The sequence below is a fragment of the Musca domestica genome, unplaced genomic scaffold (genome assembly GCF_030504385.1).
Source record: "Musca domestica strain aabys unplaced genomic scaffold, Musca_domestica.polishedcontigs.V.1.1 3, whole genome shotgun sequence".
NCBI classification, from domain to species: domain Eukaryota; kingdom Metazoa; phylum Arthropoda; class Insecta; order Diptera; family Muscidae; genus Musca; species Musca domestica.
Genome location: NW_026712299.1, coordinates 19,929,624 through 19,945,283, shown reverse-complemented (window position 1 = coordinate 19,945,283; position 15,660 = coordinate 19,929,624). Strand labels below are relative to the sequence as shown.

The window sequence follows — 15,660 nt, the reverse complement described above, 5'->3', positions numbered from 1 at the left end:
ATATTTTACTAAAATCTAATGTTCTCATAAATGTCAAATCATCGGAATTAAAGAAAAAAGTCAGTGTCATATTTAAAATACAATTTAATTGTTGCCCTCAACCTATAAATTAGCCAGCACTTATATTATGCCTCGAATAACAACTCTTTATAAATGCAGTTTGTTTGCTTCTCATTTCCAGTGAAAACCAGATTAAGAAAATCACGATTTCTAACAAAATTTTCAATGAAAAAAATTCGATTTGCTTCACAATGTTTTTTAAGCAAAACAAAGAAAAAGTTTGCGTGGGAACATATTTTGCGTGTCAAATGAAAGATTTTCGGGGTATTTAAACAAGAGTTTTAGACATAAACACAACAGCAAAACAACACCAGCACCTTTATGAAATTACACAATCAGTTTTTATTGAGAAATCTATAATATTTGCAGGTAGATAAATTTTGACAAGATAAAATGTTAATAAATTTGGCAAAACTAAACTACTAAATAAAGTTTGGGAAATATTACCCAAAATATCTATGATAGGATTTATATTGTAGTTTAAAATAAAAATAAAGCAAACTGTGAAGTATCTACCCTTAAATTTAAAACTTAAAAATACTGACAACATCTTCGATAAATCATGATAAATTGCTATTTAAATAGATATAAATTTTTGATTTAGAATTAATACAACCGTTTTAGTTTTATATAAAAAGTATTTGACCATTTTTATCAAGATATTCTTTCTCTTTTTGCAAAGAAACATATCCTCAGAATACAAACAAGAGCCATTTTTTACTGGAAGACAACATCGAGATTTCCACAAAGTTTTACGGGGTCATTTGTGTCTGCAACGATATTACACATATTACACATTTTAGGCACAATAAACTTGAACTTGGATGAAGATATATGTGGAAGCTATACCCAGATGTGAACCGATCTCTATAAATTATAGATTATTATACCCTACAACACTATGTGTTGGGGGTATTATAAGTTTGATTGGGCCAAAAATTATGTAACACCTCGAAATATTCGTTTCCCACATAGGAAAGTATATATGGATCTTCCTATCTCGCCGAGCTGAGTCGATCTAGCTATGTATGTCCGTCCGTCCGTCTGTCCATGTTAACTTGTAATCACTCTACAGGTCGCAATTATGGCCCAATCTTCACGAAATTTAAAATGGAGGTGGGGCTAGGGTCAGAATAAAAACCTATTTCATAATATTTAGGGGTTGAAATGGACCAAAAACTGAAAAAAATCTGATTTTGCAGTTGCGCTACAGGTCGCAATTATAGACCAATCACAGCGGAAGTTAGCATGGGGCTAGGGCTTAGGGCTGGGTAGAAGCTTTCCAATTTTCATGGTCATCGGGTAATATTTAGTGGGTGAAATAGGCCACAACATTTGTGTTTAATAAAAGTCAATTTTTCTATTAAACCGGGAATACTTTTAATCACGGCGTAATCACAAATATGCGAACAGGTAAATTCTGACCGTTACGTAGATGCCGATATTAAATATATCGGTTATATATAGCGAAATATATACAATGTGTATATACAAAGGAAGGGGATGTTAGCTAAAATGCTTACATCTCAAGAATGGCTGAACCGATTTTCACAAATGTTGTCAATTCAGAATGCCTTCTTGACATAAAAGAATAAAATCTAAAAAGATCGAATAAAGAGGTATCAATAATGAAATTAATATAAATTTTGTAGTATTTTGTGAAATTTTTTTATTTTTTCATATTTTTTATCGCATGCGATTTTTTCAATTTGACTTATAATATTTTGTAATAATTTTTCATCTTACAACACAGGTTGGGGATATTATATACAGATTGCAAATATCGTCCGATCCTCACGAAAATTGTCACAAGGGTAGGGTAAGGCTCAGAAGGGCTGTTTTCAAAGATGTCCGCAATATATTAGTGGTTGAAATGGACCAACAACTAAAAATGTTCCTGATTTTGCAGCCTTTATAAAGGTCACAAATGCTGATTTCGTTGACGAATATAGCCAAATGTCGCAGACAAGCAAATCATATAGATGAGTCTAAATTTGGAGGTTTGGAGGGGCTTCTTGCTTTTGAGATGATTGCGAATTATTAAGGGGTTCAAATTAACCAAAAACTGAAATGTTTTTCCGATCACACAATTGAAGCCAATCGACACGCCTGTGAAGAGAGTTAAGGACAGGGAAGAATTCTAGCATTTTGGATGATCATTGGATTATATTTAGCTGTACAATGGACCACATCAACTATCAACCCGACGTCAAAATCCTAGTTTCAAAAGCGAAATCTTCCAATATGGATTTGGACATAAGGGGGCTTCTAACACATTGTAGTGTTGTATGGTATAACATAGTCGGCCCCGCACGACTATAGCCGTTGCTTACTTGTTTTTGTATTGTATTTCTATGCTGTATATGATAGCCAAATATCTAGAAGAACCGATCACGATAACATTTGGTAGAGGTATTTTCGAGCTGTATCTGATATCCAGTATCAAATGTCATTGTTGTGGAGTGCATATTACACATGTGAGGGACTTTAGTGCCAAATCGCATGAAACATATATATGGGAGCTATAGCTATATCTTCAGTCAGAAGTGCCAAAATCTAGTAAATTTGGGCTGATATTAACAATTTGATGCCCAAAAAACCTGAAATAGGATAAAGATACATGTAGGAGCTGTATCCTAATCTAATCCAATCTCGATAAAATTTGACAGACGTTTTTTTGAAATACATAAGTTATTTCGTGCCAAATATCATTCATGTGGAGTGCATATCACGCGAGTGATGGCCTGAAACTCCGAAATCGGTTGCACATATTTATGGGAACCGATTCTCACCAATTTCAATAGGATTCGTCCTTGGGCCAAACAAATATTGTTTTTGGGGAAATTTCATCTCAATCGGATAATAAATGCGAGCTGCGTTTTGTTCACAAAAATACAGGGACAGACGAACGGTCTGACATGCATAAATCGACTCCAAAAGTGTAACTATATGTCTATATCGGTTCCTTCTGAATGTTACAAACAAATGCACAAAGACATAATACCCTCACCTCTATGTGGTGAAGGGTATAAAGGAAGACATTATACCCTTACCCCTATGTGGTGTAGGGTATAAATATTCAATAACAAGTAAAAAGCAGCCAAGTTCAGCCGGCCTGGATTTTTTATATCCTCCTCCATTTGGAAGAAAATTGAAAATTTAAAAAAAAATCCGTCTAAAAATACCGCTCATACGAAGACCTAGTCCTGCATAAGTAAGTTGTGTCATAGGCTGTAGTAACTGTTCCGAACTTTATATTCGAAATTTGAAACAATTCTGGTGAATAAGGTCGCAAAAATCATCAAAATACTGAATATCGGAGGGAATTGTTATCTAGGGAGTATATGATATCGTGGACCTATATAGACTGTTCTCTTCCAGGGGGTGATGTAAGCATAAGGAACTTTTTTTGTGGATTTTAAGACAAAGCCATTGAAAAATGTGGCTAAAATCATCAAAATACTGAATATCGGGGGGTTCATTTATATGGGGGCTACACTATATCGTGGACCTACATAGACAATTATCTTTCAGGGGATAAAGTACTCACAAGAAACTCCTTGTGTGAATTTTCAAACAATTCCGTTGAAAAAAAGAGGTTAAAATCATCAAAATACCGAATATCGGGGTATGGGAGATATACTATATCGTGGACCTATAAAGACAATTCTCTTTCAGGGGATAAAATACACCTAAAAAACTTTTTGTGTCGTATTTCAGACTATTCATTTGAAAAATGTGGTTAAAATAATCAAAATACCGTTATATGGGGGCTATACGATATAAGGACCGATTCAGCCCATCTTTGAACATGACCTGCCTGTAGACAAAAGACAGATCTGTGCAAAATTATAGCTTCCTATCTTAATTTGTTTTGACTGTAGCGTGATTACAACAGAGGGACAATGGACGGACAGGGCTAAATCGTCTTACAAATTTACTCTGATCAAGAATATATACACTTTGTTGGGTCCAATTATTATTTTGATGAGTCACAAACGGAATGATGAATTTAACATACCCTCCATAATATGTGTGGTGGAGGGTATAAAAAGATTCTCATTTTTATTAGCATCTTTTTAAGCGATCTTTTTTTTAATTTATCCTCTTCTGCCAAAAGGCTATTCTGAATTGGTGAGAATTGCAGACGTTCTCAAGTTATAAGTGGTCTAAGTAATATCTTCTTCTTTGTTATATGAGATTTTATATAGCTCTATAATGTATATCAATATCCATTTAACGGTTTAGTTGACGTATTTATTTATACAAAAGTTATGGTCCATTTCACCTTATTATCCGATAATCGAACTTCTTCAAATTTCCGTTTCGATCGGTCTATAATTGTGAGCTGTAAATCAACTGCAAAATCAGTAGATTTTTCTGTTTTTAGTCTAAAAATCAGTAAAGAAAGTCTTAAAGTCGGGAGGGGCCGACATTATGGTACCCTACACCACTTTGCTTATTTAGTAGAGCTCCGCATAACAATTAAAAGTTTTTATGGGATTATAATTATAATTATAATTTATGATTATAATTATAATTTAAAGTTCAAAGGACTAAATATGCCGAAGCATTTGTATCTTTTAAATTCGGACTTGTTTTGCCCATTTGGTGCACAATTAATTTGAAATCGGATAATATATATATGGGAGCTATATTCAAAATTTGGCAAAGATATTTCTGAGCTGTATTTGATATATTTCCCTGAATATCGTTGTTACGGAGTGCATATTACGGCTGTGGGTAACAAATATAACAAATCGGATGAACAGTATATATAGGAGCTATAGCTATATCTGAACCGATCTTCACCAAATTTGACACACTAGCTTCTGGACTCAATTCAGTCGTAAGTGCCAAATTTCATCCCATTTGGGCAAATATTAGACGTTTGATGCACAATAAAAAATAAGTCGGACGATGTTATATATGGGAGCTATATCCAAATCTGAACCGATCTCGATAAAATTTTCCAAATGTATTTCTGAGCTGTATATGATATATATGTTCCCAAATATTTTTGTTACAGAGTGCATATTACGGCTGCGGTGGACGAAAGTAACAAATCGGATGAAAATTATATATGGGAGCTATAGCTATATCTGAACCGATTTCGATCAAATTTGGCATACTTATTTTCAGGTCCAATCTGGTTTTATATGCAAAATTCCATACTTTTCGGACTGATATTACATGTTTGGTGCACAATAAAAGGCAAATCGGACGAAGATATATTTGGGAGCTATATATAAATTTTGACCGATTATCTCCAATTTCAATAAGGTTCGTCCTTGGGCCAAACAAATGATATATGGGAGCTATATATAAATTTTGACCGATTATCTCCAATTTCAATAAGGTTCGTCCTTGGGCCAAACAAATGATTTGTGCAAAATTTCATCTGAATAGGCCAATAAATGCTAACTGTACTTTTTTTACAAAAATACATGGACAGACGGACGGACGGACATACATAAACCGACTCAGAATGTGATTCTAAGCAGATCATCAATAGGAACTATGGGTCTATCTCGTTTCCTTTTGCCTGTTACAAACAAATGCACAAAGACATAATACCCTGACCACCTTGTGGTTTAGGGTATAATAGGCTCCTATTCTGACTCCAGTATTTTCAGTTTTTCATCCATTGCAAACCCTAAATATTTTACGAATTATAACCCTAACCTTAGCTCCACGCCAAATTTCGTGATGATTGTACTTACAAATTTATGTGAACAGACAGACGGACACGTATAGACCTAATTTGAGAGATAGGAAGATCTACGTCTACGACCTATATGGAGGTATTACAAAATTTTTTTAGACGGAGCCAAGAGACATTCAAAGTTTCATTAAAATTTCCCTTTATTTATATATTTCAAAAGTGAAAATTTCCTTTTTAATTTCGAGGGAAAGTATACTTCGGTTCACAGTATAGTTTTAGTATTTTTCCCGAAAACGTTATGGCCTATGGAAAATTCCCGTAATTTGGCTGCAGAACCACTAAAATTATGGTTTTTGATCTATTTTATCCCCTAACCATTTTACGATCATCACCACATATTATAGGATTCTATTAAGAATCTAACCCTAACATCATGCAAAAATTTTTTAGGATCAGACCATAATGCTAACAATTCACAATGGACAAGCTCGTCGAGATATGACAATTTAAAATTGGTCTTGGCGAAATATATCAATGTGTTATAAACTTTTTGTCCCATTCTTTTGTCCCATTTATAATACTCAACACATAGTGTTGTAGGGTGTATATGTAATTAATATTCATTGAATCTAATGAACTCCTCTTGTGACCTCACCAACCTCTCAAACACCAACATGTGTATGCTACCCCTCATCTAATGAATATTATTTTCCAGGAATTGATATCAAAATGCCGCACCTTCGTACAAATATTTAAATCACTGAACGACAGCTACCTTTTTAGGGGGAAATAAGAACAACCGCTGACATAGAAAGAGAAGATTATTGGGAATACTCGTTCGGAATATTTGCAACGTTTAACAGGTTCACACGCTTTAAATGGAAGCGTTTATTTTATAACTTCAAAGCGATGGGAATTCATTCACAAACAATCAAAGCGAAAATCGGCAAACCATTGTTTCCCGAAAAAAAGAATTGCTTCAGACGAATTGAGATAAAATTAACACAAAAAAACGTAAAGGATGAATTTGACATAACAGGATCCCGATTGTTCGAGCAGTGGCGTAGTGAAGAATATTAACCCTAAACAATTTTACAATAACTAAGACAGAGCTACGTTCCTGCAGAATCATTTTTTTTCTCTATTCATACCCTGTACCTGTTTCGTTCCATCGTCAAGGTATGAAATTAAAACTACCTGTCGTCTGATTGAAAATGTGGTATGTGTACGAATTTGCCCGAGCCTTCGTATTGAGTGACCAGTTGAGAACCCTCTGCAGCTTCACACAACAATTCGAGGCCGTGTCAAATTTGGCTTATTCACAAGTGAAAGATGAATAAATCGTATGAATGCGACTGTGATGTTGAGAATGGAAGTCTGGTGCAACAAGTGAATGACAGGATAATCGTCCTTTTTTGCAAATCCTCACAATGTTTCTTGTTCTTTTGTCCAACGTCTGTGAATCACAGGCCACGTATTGTTGCTGTTGTTTTTGTTAATTTTAGTGTATTTTGCACGTCTATGTGGCTATTGTTCTGGATGTTGCTTTCAAAATTCTTCCTTTTGTTTTCATTGTTTTTTTTTTCTCTTTCTGAGATCTGAATCCTCAATGAGCCTTGCCAATATTCACATTTTGGGTTTTGGCAAAGGAATAAAAAACAAAAAGCATTGCTTTAATGTCCAGGCAGATGACTGGCCCGCCAGGCAGACACAAGGACAGACATGCCCGCATCATATACTTTTTTGGGCGACTGTGACGTGTTGCTGATCACTGAGCGAGTGTGTACGTTTGTTGTTTTTGTACGTGTCGGCCATGTACCTGTACCCCGTAGCAGGTTCATTCTTCAATTACATATCGTTTCCATAACAATTTTTCGAATTCTATTCATTTCATATTCTTTTGTGGTTGTTGTATTTTTTGTAGGAATTTCGTTTATTTATAGAATATTTTTGTGTGTGTGCAGTTTTTTGTTGGTGGAGTTTTTTTATTCGGTCTTTTTTCAGAATTTGCTGTATCCGCTCAGCTTTGTTTTTTTTTTGATTCTGTGTGAAAATTTGAACGAAATTTTGTGGGAACAAGTGTATTTTTGCTGATATGAGTTATAAACTGATTTCTTTATTCAAATCGCTGCAGTTACCGTGAGAAAAATAGAGCGAGGGCAACAATGTTTGTATCGTTTGTTTGTTTGTGAATTACCTTATACCAAGTAAAAACCAGGTGACAATTTAATGGGTGAGAAACTAAATTTGTTATACGAAGCATAAAGGGTATTATAATGATGATGGCACATTATTTGAAAAATGTTGCTACATTTTTCAAATTTTTGTTATAGCATTTTTTCACATTATTCCATCGAATTACCTAATATTGATACCCTATATATCATACATATGCATTATAAGTTTGATTGGGCCAAAAAAAATTGTAACACCTCGAAATATTAGTCTTAGACACACGTTGTTATATGTCAATCTTAGTATCTTGCCAAGCTGTGTCGATCTAGCTTTATTTGTCCCTCCGCCCGTCTGTCCATGTTACTTTGTAATCACAGTAACACAGGTCGCAATTATGATCCTCACGAAATTTTTCATAGAGTTAGGGTCAGACTAAAAACCTAATTTGGGGGATATGAACGCAAAATATTAAGGGCTGTAATGGACCAAAGACTGAATTTTATGTTGATTTAGCATAAATCTGCCTGGATAGACAGATTTAGGACAGGGCGGAAGTTTAATATTTTGAATGGTAATCAAATAATATTTAGTGGGTGAAATGAAACATACATTGCCTGTGAAAAATTACAAATTCTCCATTTAACCCCGAACATTTCTAAGTGGGAGCTATATACAAATCTGAACCGATCTCGATAAAATTTGGCTAAGACATTTCTGAGCTGTATTTGATATATTTCCCTGAATGTCGTTGTTACGGAGTGCATATTACGGCTGTGGGGAACATATATAACAAATCGGATGAACAATATATATGCGAGCTATAGCTATATCTGAACCGATTTTCACCAAATTTGATGTACTAGCTTCTAGACTCAATTCGGTCGTAAGTGCCAAATTCTATCCCATTGCACTTTTGGTGCGCAATAAAAGTCAAATCGGACGAAGCTATATCCAAGTCTGACCCGTTCTAGATAAAATTTAGAAAAGGTATTTCTGAGCTGTATTTGATATATTTCCCCAAATATCGTTGTTATAGAGTGCATATTACGACTGCGGAGGACAAAAATAAAAAATCGGATGACAAATATACATACTGGAGCTATATCTGAACCGATTTCGATCAATATCTGAACCGATTTCGATCAAATTGGGCAATCTTATTTTCAGGCCTAATTTGGTCGTACATGCAAAATTCCATATTATTTGGGCTGGACAACAAAGAAAAAAACGGACAAAGATATATATATCTAGATGTTCACCGATTATCTCTAATTTCAATAGGGTTCGTCCTTGGGCCAAACAAATGATTTGTGCAAAATTTCACCTGGATCGGGCAATAAATGCGAAATGTATTTTGTTTACAAAAATACATGGACAGACGGACGGACATACATAAATCGACTCCGAATGTGATTCTATGCAGATCATCAAAAGGAACAAGGGGTCTATCTCGTTTCCTTTTGCGTGTTACAAACAAATGCACAAAGACATAGGTATAACAACTAAAAAAAACATTAAGTTCGGCCTGGCCAAACTTTTAATACCTTCCACCTTAGGGTAAAAGAAACATTAGAAGAAATGTGGCAAAAACCATTAAAATGCCGTGGTACCGTTATATGGGTGGTCGGGAGGTACCGTTATATGGGGGCTACACCAAAACGTGGACCTATAATTACAATGTTTCGCCACACGAACTAGGACTCATTATGACCCACAAATACCAATTTTTAGACAAATCAGTGAAAAAATGTGGCAAAAAAACTAAAATACCGAATATCGGGAGGTACCGTTATATGGGGACTATATCAAATCATGGACCCATACATGCAATGTTTCGCCACCGGAGCTGGAAACCATTATGACCCACAAATACCAATTTTTAGACAAATCCGTGAAAAAATGTGGCCTAATCATCAAAATACCGAATATCGGGAGGTACCGTTATATGGGGACTGTACCAGAAAGTGGACCGATATATCTCATTTTCAATACCAACCATCCTAGACACAATGCAAATTGCTCTGCTAAATTTTGGCGCTCTACGTCAAATAATGTGGGCTGTATCGTGATTTCAACAGACAGACAGACAGACGGACAGAATTTTATGCTGATTATGAATAAATATACTTTATGGGGTCTAAGACGAATATTTAAGGATGTTACAAACGGAATGACAAAGTTAATATACCCTCCTTTCCAAGGTGGTATTTGAAGTTCAAAATGGATACTACACCCTAAGACAGAAAATTGTCTGTGCAGGTATACGTCTTCATATAGCCCCCATATAACGGTACCTCCCTATATTCGGTATTTTGACGATTTTAGCGACATTATTCACCGGAATGGTTTCAAAATTGGTATTTGAAGTTCGTTATGGCAACTACAGTCTGTGACAGAAAATTGTCTGTGCGGGTCCAGGTCTTCGTATGGGCCCCATATATCAGTACCTCCCTATATTCGGTATTTTGACGATTTTAGGTACAATACCCACCGAAATTGTTTGAGATGTGGTATTTGAAGTTCGTAATGGATGTTACAGCCTGTGACAGAAAATTGTCTATGCTTGTCCAGGTCTTCGCACAGCTCCAATTACACGGCACCTCCTTATATAAGATCTTTTGATGATTTTAGCTACATTATTCACCGTTTATTTCAAGTTTCGAATTTGAATATGGTAATGGCTTATGACAAACAATGCCTATGTATGACCACGTCGTATAGACCCCAATATAACGGCTATATTCGGTATTTTTAAAATTTTAAAAGAATTTTTTAAGGATTTTATTTTTTATAAATTTCCAAATTTGTTGCAAATGGTGGAGGGTATTAAAAGTTTAACTTGTTTTTTTTTTTGTTTGAATATTATAGTCTGAAACTACTCAGACGATTCTTCTTTCGTGGATAACAATGCTGTAAACTTCTGGTCTCCTACTTTGGGTACAGTTGACTCATTCGGAATCAACTGAATTTTCATGCATCATTCCACCACATGTTTGTTTGGTTCTTCAAACCAATTAAGAGTATTTTTTTTTAAATAATTATAAAACTGGTCATAACAGAGCATGTTACTCGTGCCATGCACCACCTCGTGAACTCGGGGCAGGTTGTCCCTCATTAAAAAAATGTGGGTTGCACATTTCCTTCTTTGCATTTTATATCCTGTTTGACAATAGGGGCTGTAAGCTACAAGTTTCCCTACCCTACCTTGATCAGGTTGTTTGTTTTTTTTTCGAAAGTCAAGAGGAAAAGTGGCATGTGCTGACTTTTCAATGCTTGGGTGGTTTGTGGTCACTGGAGAGGAACAAGTGCACAGCGTTGGGCAGCAATTGAAGCGCAACACAATTAGGGTGGTTGGTTCGGTAGTTGGAGATATTTATGCTGGTTGGACATATGTTGTACGTTTCTGAAGATGAGTATTTTCAAATTTAGTTATTCAAACTTTTCACAAAAGTGTGCAAGGTGTTTGGCGATAAATTGAAAAGTGTGTCCAGCTGACGCTGGCAGCACTTATAGCCATTGAATAAATTAACTAAGAGAATGTAGCGTACCATACCTGGTTATATTAAAAAATATTTTTTTTTTAAAAATATTGAAGTTACAATCAAATTATATTACGATAATTTGATAATATTGTAGGCAATTATTTCATTGTTAGAATTTACGATAACTTGTTAAAATAAGCCAAACAAAACTATTGCAAATTAAATGTTTTATTAACAAAACAAACATCGATTATCAGCAATTTTCTGCATGCATAGGGCGCCTATATAAACTACAGTCTGTCGAACATTACAAATCAAAACTGTGGAGAAGCGAGAAGTTGTAAACATGTTGTCCAGTATAATACTGGTTACTTTGCTTGCGGCACATGGCATAGCTGAGGACGATTTAGATAAACTTTTCAAGGACTTCAATGTTGTGCCCCAAATAATTGACGAAGCTCCAAAGGAAAAACTAAAGGTGAAAATATTTAAATATTTTAAAAATGTTTAAATATTTAAAAATAATGTAAAATAACGATTTCATTTCAGCTGGAAATGGACAATGGCCTAATGGTGGGTGATGGCATTGAATACAAACCTGCCGATATGGTTTCAGTTCCAATTATAGATTGGCCCTCAGCTGACCCCAACAAATATTATTCGATTTACATGGGATGTCCAGATGCTCCCGACACAAAGGATCCTCGCTGGTCTGAGGCAATTCATTGGTTGGTCTTGAACGTTCCGGGTAATCAAGTGGATAAGGGCGAGCTATATTGTTCCTATATTGGACCTTTCCCACCCAAAAATGCCGGAATTATGCGTTATGTTTATCTGGTCTATGAACAACCAAATAAAATTGATTTTGACGAAAAGGTTATAGATCCAGCCAATGGAAAAGCCCATATGAATTACAAAATTAGGAAATTTGCTGAAAAATATGAACTGGGTGCACCAATTGCCGGTAATTTATATCGCGCCCAATGGGACGAGTCGGTACCGGGTCTACATAAAAGTATTAATTTAAAAATTGATGACTAGACTTTTTGGCTTATGAAAATGGTGATTGGTTCGGACACAACGTGTATATTTGTAGTTATAGCATAACTTGTAGTAAATAAATATTAGTCCGCACGCACTTGGCATTACACCAGAATTATTTGCCAATTTATTTAAACCTATTATACAAAAAACGGTATAACCAGAGAGTAATAATTGAAACTTGTGAAACATATTTCAAAAATCGTTGAAAATGGAGAAAAAAGCGCAAGAGACTTTTAGTAAACGTACACTTGCAAAATTTTAAAGCTCTAAATTTGCATGTGCGAGATATACCATGATTTAACAGACGGACATGAGAAAATTGAAATTACATTAAATGCCTATCATGAATGTATATAATTTGGGGATTCTCCGACTAGGGTATAAATCTTTTAATCCTAATATCGAAGATATGGCTGAATAGCTTAAAAACTGTACGTGAGGGCAGTTTTTAAGCTATTCAGACATTTCTTGGCCATAATTATGACGTCAATGTAAAAGCGTTATACTCTACTCCGCCATACTATGGAGTGTATGCAAAGTTTCTTATTCCGTTTGCAACTCTGTGAAATAATCATTATACCCTACAACACTATGTGTTGAGGGTATTATAAGTTTGATTGGGCCAAAAATTATGTAACACCACGAAATATTCCTTTCCCACATAGGAAAGTATATATGGATCTTCCTATCTCGCCGAACTGAGTCGATCTAACTATGTATGTCCGACCGTCCGTCTGTCCGTCTGTCCATGTTAATTTGTAATCACTCTACAGGTCGCAATTATGGCCCGATCTTCACGAAATTTAGAATGGAGGTGGGGCTAGTGTCAGAATAGAACCCTATTTCTTTTGGAGAGGATCGCATAATATTTAGGTGTTGAAATGGACCAAAAATCCTGTTTTTGCAGTTGCTCTACAGGTCGCAATTATAGACCAATCAAAGCGAAAGTAAGCATGGGGCTAGACCTTATGGCTGGGCAGAAGCCTTCCAATTTATATTGTCATCGGGTATTATTTAGTGGGTGAAATAGGCCACAACATTTGTGTAAAATAAAAGTCAAATTTTCCATTAAACCGCGAATATTTTTAATGCCGGCGAAATTACAAATAGACGAACAGGTCAAATCTGACCGTTACATAGATGCCGATAGTAAATATATCGGTTATATATAGCGAAATATATACAATGTGTATATACAAAGGAAGGGGATGTTTGTTAGAATGCTTATATCTACCGAATGGCTGGACCGATTTTGATAAATTTTGCCAATTCAGAATGCCCTCTTGACATAAAAGTATAAAATCTAAAAAAATCGCAGAAAAATGTGCCAATAATTATAATAATATAGATTTTGTAGTATTTTGTGACATTTTTTTTATTTTTTCATATTTTTTATCGCATGCGATATTTTCAATTTAACTTATAATATTCTGTAATATTTTTTCACCTTACAACACACATTGGGAATATTGCAATTACCGTCCGATCCTCACGAAAATTTTTACAAGGGTAGGGTCGGGCTTAGAAGCGCTAGGCCTATTGTTTTGAAAGATGTCCGCAATATATTAGGGGTTGAAATGAACCAACAATTAAACATTTTCCTGATTTTGAAGCCGTTATAAAGGTCACAAATAGAAACCAAAAGACACGAAATCTCGCATGAAGTTAGAGTTAGGACAGAGGATAGAATGGACCACTACTTTTGTGTGAAAAAATACCAACATAACTTACAGGCGATATTCGAAATACACAAAAGGTGAACTTCTGGCCTTTTTGCGCTGATTTCGTGGAAGAATATAGCCAAATATCGTAGACAAGAAAATCATATAGATGCGTATAAATTTGGAGATACAGAGGGGCTTCTTGCTTTTGAAGATGATTGCAAAATATTTAGGGGTTCAAATTAACCAAAAAACAGAAATGTTTTTCCGATCACACAATTGAAGCCATTCGACAAGCCTGTGAAGAGAGTTAAGGACAGGGAAGAATTCTAGAATTTTGGATGACCATTGGATTTTATTTAGCTGTAAAATGGACCGCAACAACTAACAGCCCGACGGAGTGCAGAAATATTGGACGAATGTCCCTAGTCAAAATCCTAATTTCAAAAGCGAAATCTTCCAATATGGATTTGGACATAAGGGGGCTTCTAACATATTGTAGTGTTGTAGGGTATGATATAGTTGGCCCTGCATGCTTATTTTTTAGATAATATATTTTACCAGCACAACATTCTATGTCGATTTGGTTATGTCCGTCTCCGAAAATCTCTTTCGAATTGTGTAAATTAGGTTAATATTATTGTACCCTACACAACATAGTGGTAAGGGTATTATGTATTTGTGCATTTGTTTGTAACATGGAGAACGAAGCGAGATAGACACATAGTTTCTTTTGAGGAACTTCAAAGGATCTTCTGAGTCGATTTATGCATATCAGTCTGTCCGTCCGTCTGTCCTTATATTTTTGTAAACAAATACAGATCGCGTTTATTATATAAATCATCCCAAACGGACTGAATTCGGACAATTCCGACTGAATTAATTCTAGAAATAAGTACTTTAAATTTGGTGAAAATCGGTCCAGATAAAGCTACAGCACGCATATATATTTTTCACCCAAGTTGGGAATTTAAGTCACTGACACGCGTAATATGCACTCCACAAAAATAATATTTGGTACCAGATATCAGATACAGCTCGACAATACATCTGCCAATTTTTATTGAGATCGGTTCAGATTTTTATGAAGCTTCAATATACAACTTCATCCGACTTTACGGTTATTGCTAACCATATATGTAATATCAGCATCAATATACGCATAGTGTTGAAAGGTATCATATCGTCAACACCGCTAGACTTTTGACCTATTGCTTTCGACATTTATCCTCGCATATCGTTTTTATGTTATTTAACAGTATCTCGGCCATAGACAGAGCATCGTAAAAGCGTTATACTTTACTCCGCAAATGTATTTTATTCTGTCCACGTTTTTGGTATAACCCCCACATAACGCCTACACTAGTTTGGGGGCATAAGACGAGTGTCTCCACTTTTTCAGGGAGAAAACATGTCCATATGTGATACACACCCGGCACCATACAATTTTCGGTATTTGGATGATTTTACCCACATCATTCAATTGAATTTAAAGTTCGTTATTGATACCACCTCCTATGGCAAAAATCCATACAGGTATACGTGTTCGAAAAACCCCATGATTTAATCCCCA

General features: G+C 35.2%; 1 protein-coding gene across 1 annotated transcript; it reads left to right on the top strand.

Annotated features, from left to right (window-relative positions):
* The first annotated feature begins 11,680 nt into the window (after positions 1 to 11,680).
* LOC101895219 (putative odorant-binding protein A5) lies at positions 11,681 to 12,538 on the top strand. Its single transcript, XM_020038645.2, has 2 exons — positions 11,681 to 11,860; positions 11,932 to 12,538. Exons 1-2 carry the CDS (start codon positions 11,729 to 11,731, stop codon positions 12,421 to 12,423), a joined length of 624 nt encoding a protein of 207 aa, XP_019894204.2. The 5' UTR covers positions 11,681 to 11,728; the 3' UTR covers positions 12,424 to 12,538.
* The last annotated feature ends 3,122 nt before the right edge of the window (positions 12,539 to 15,660 follow it).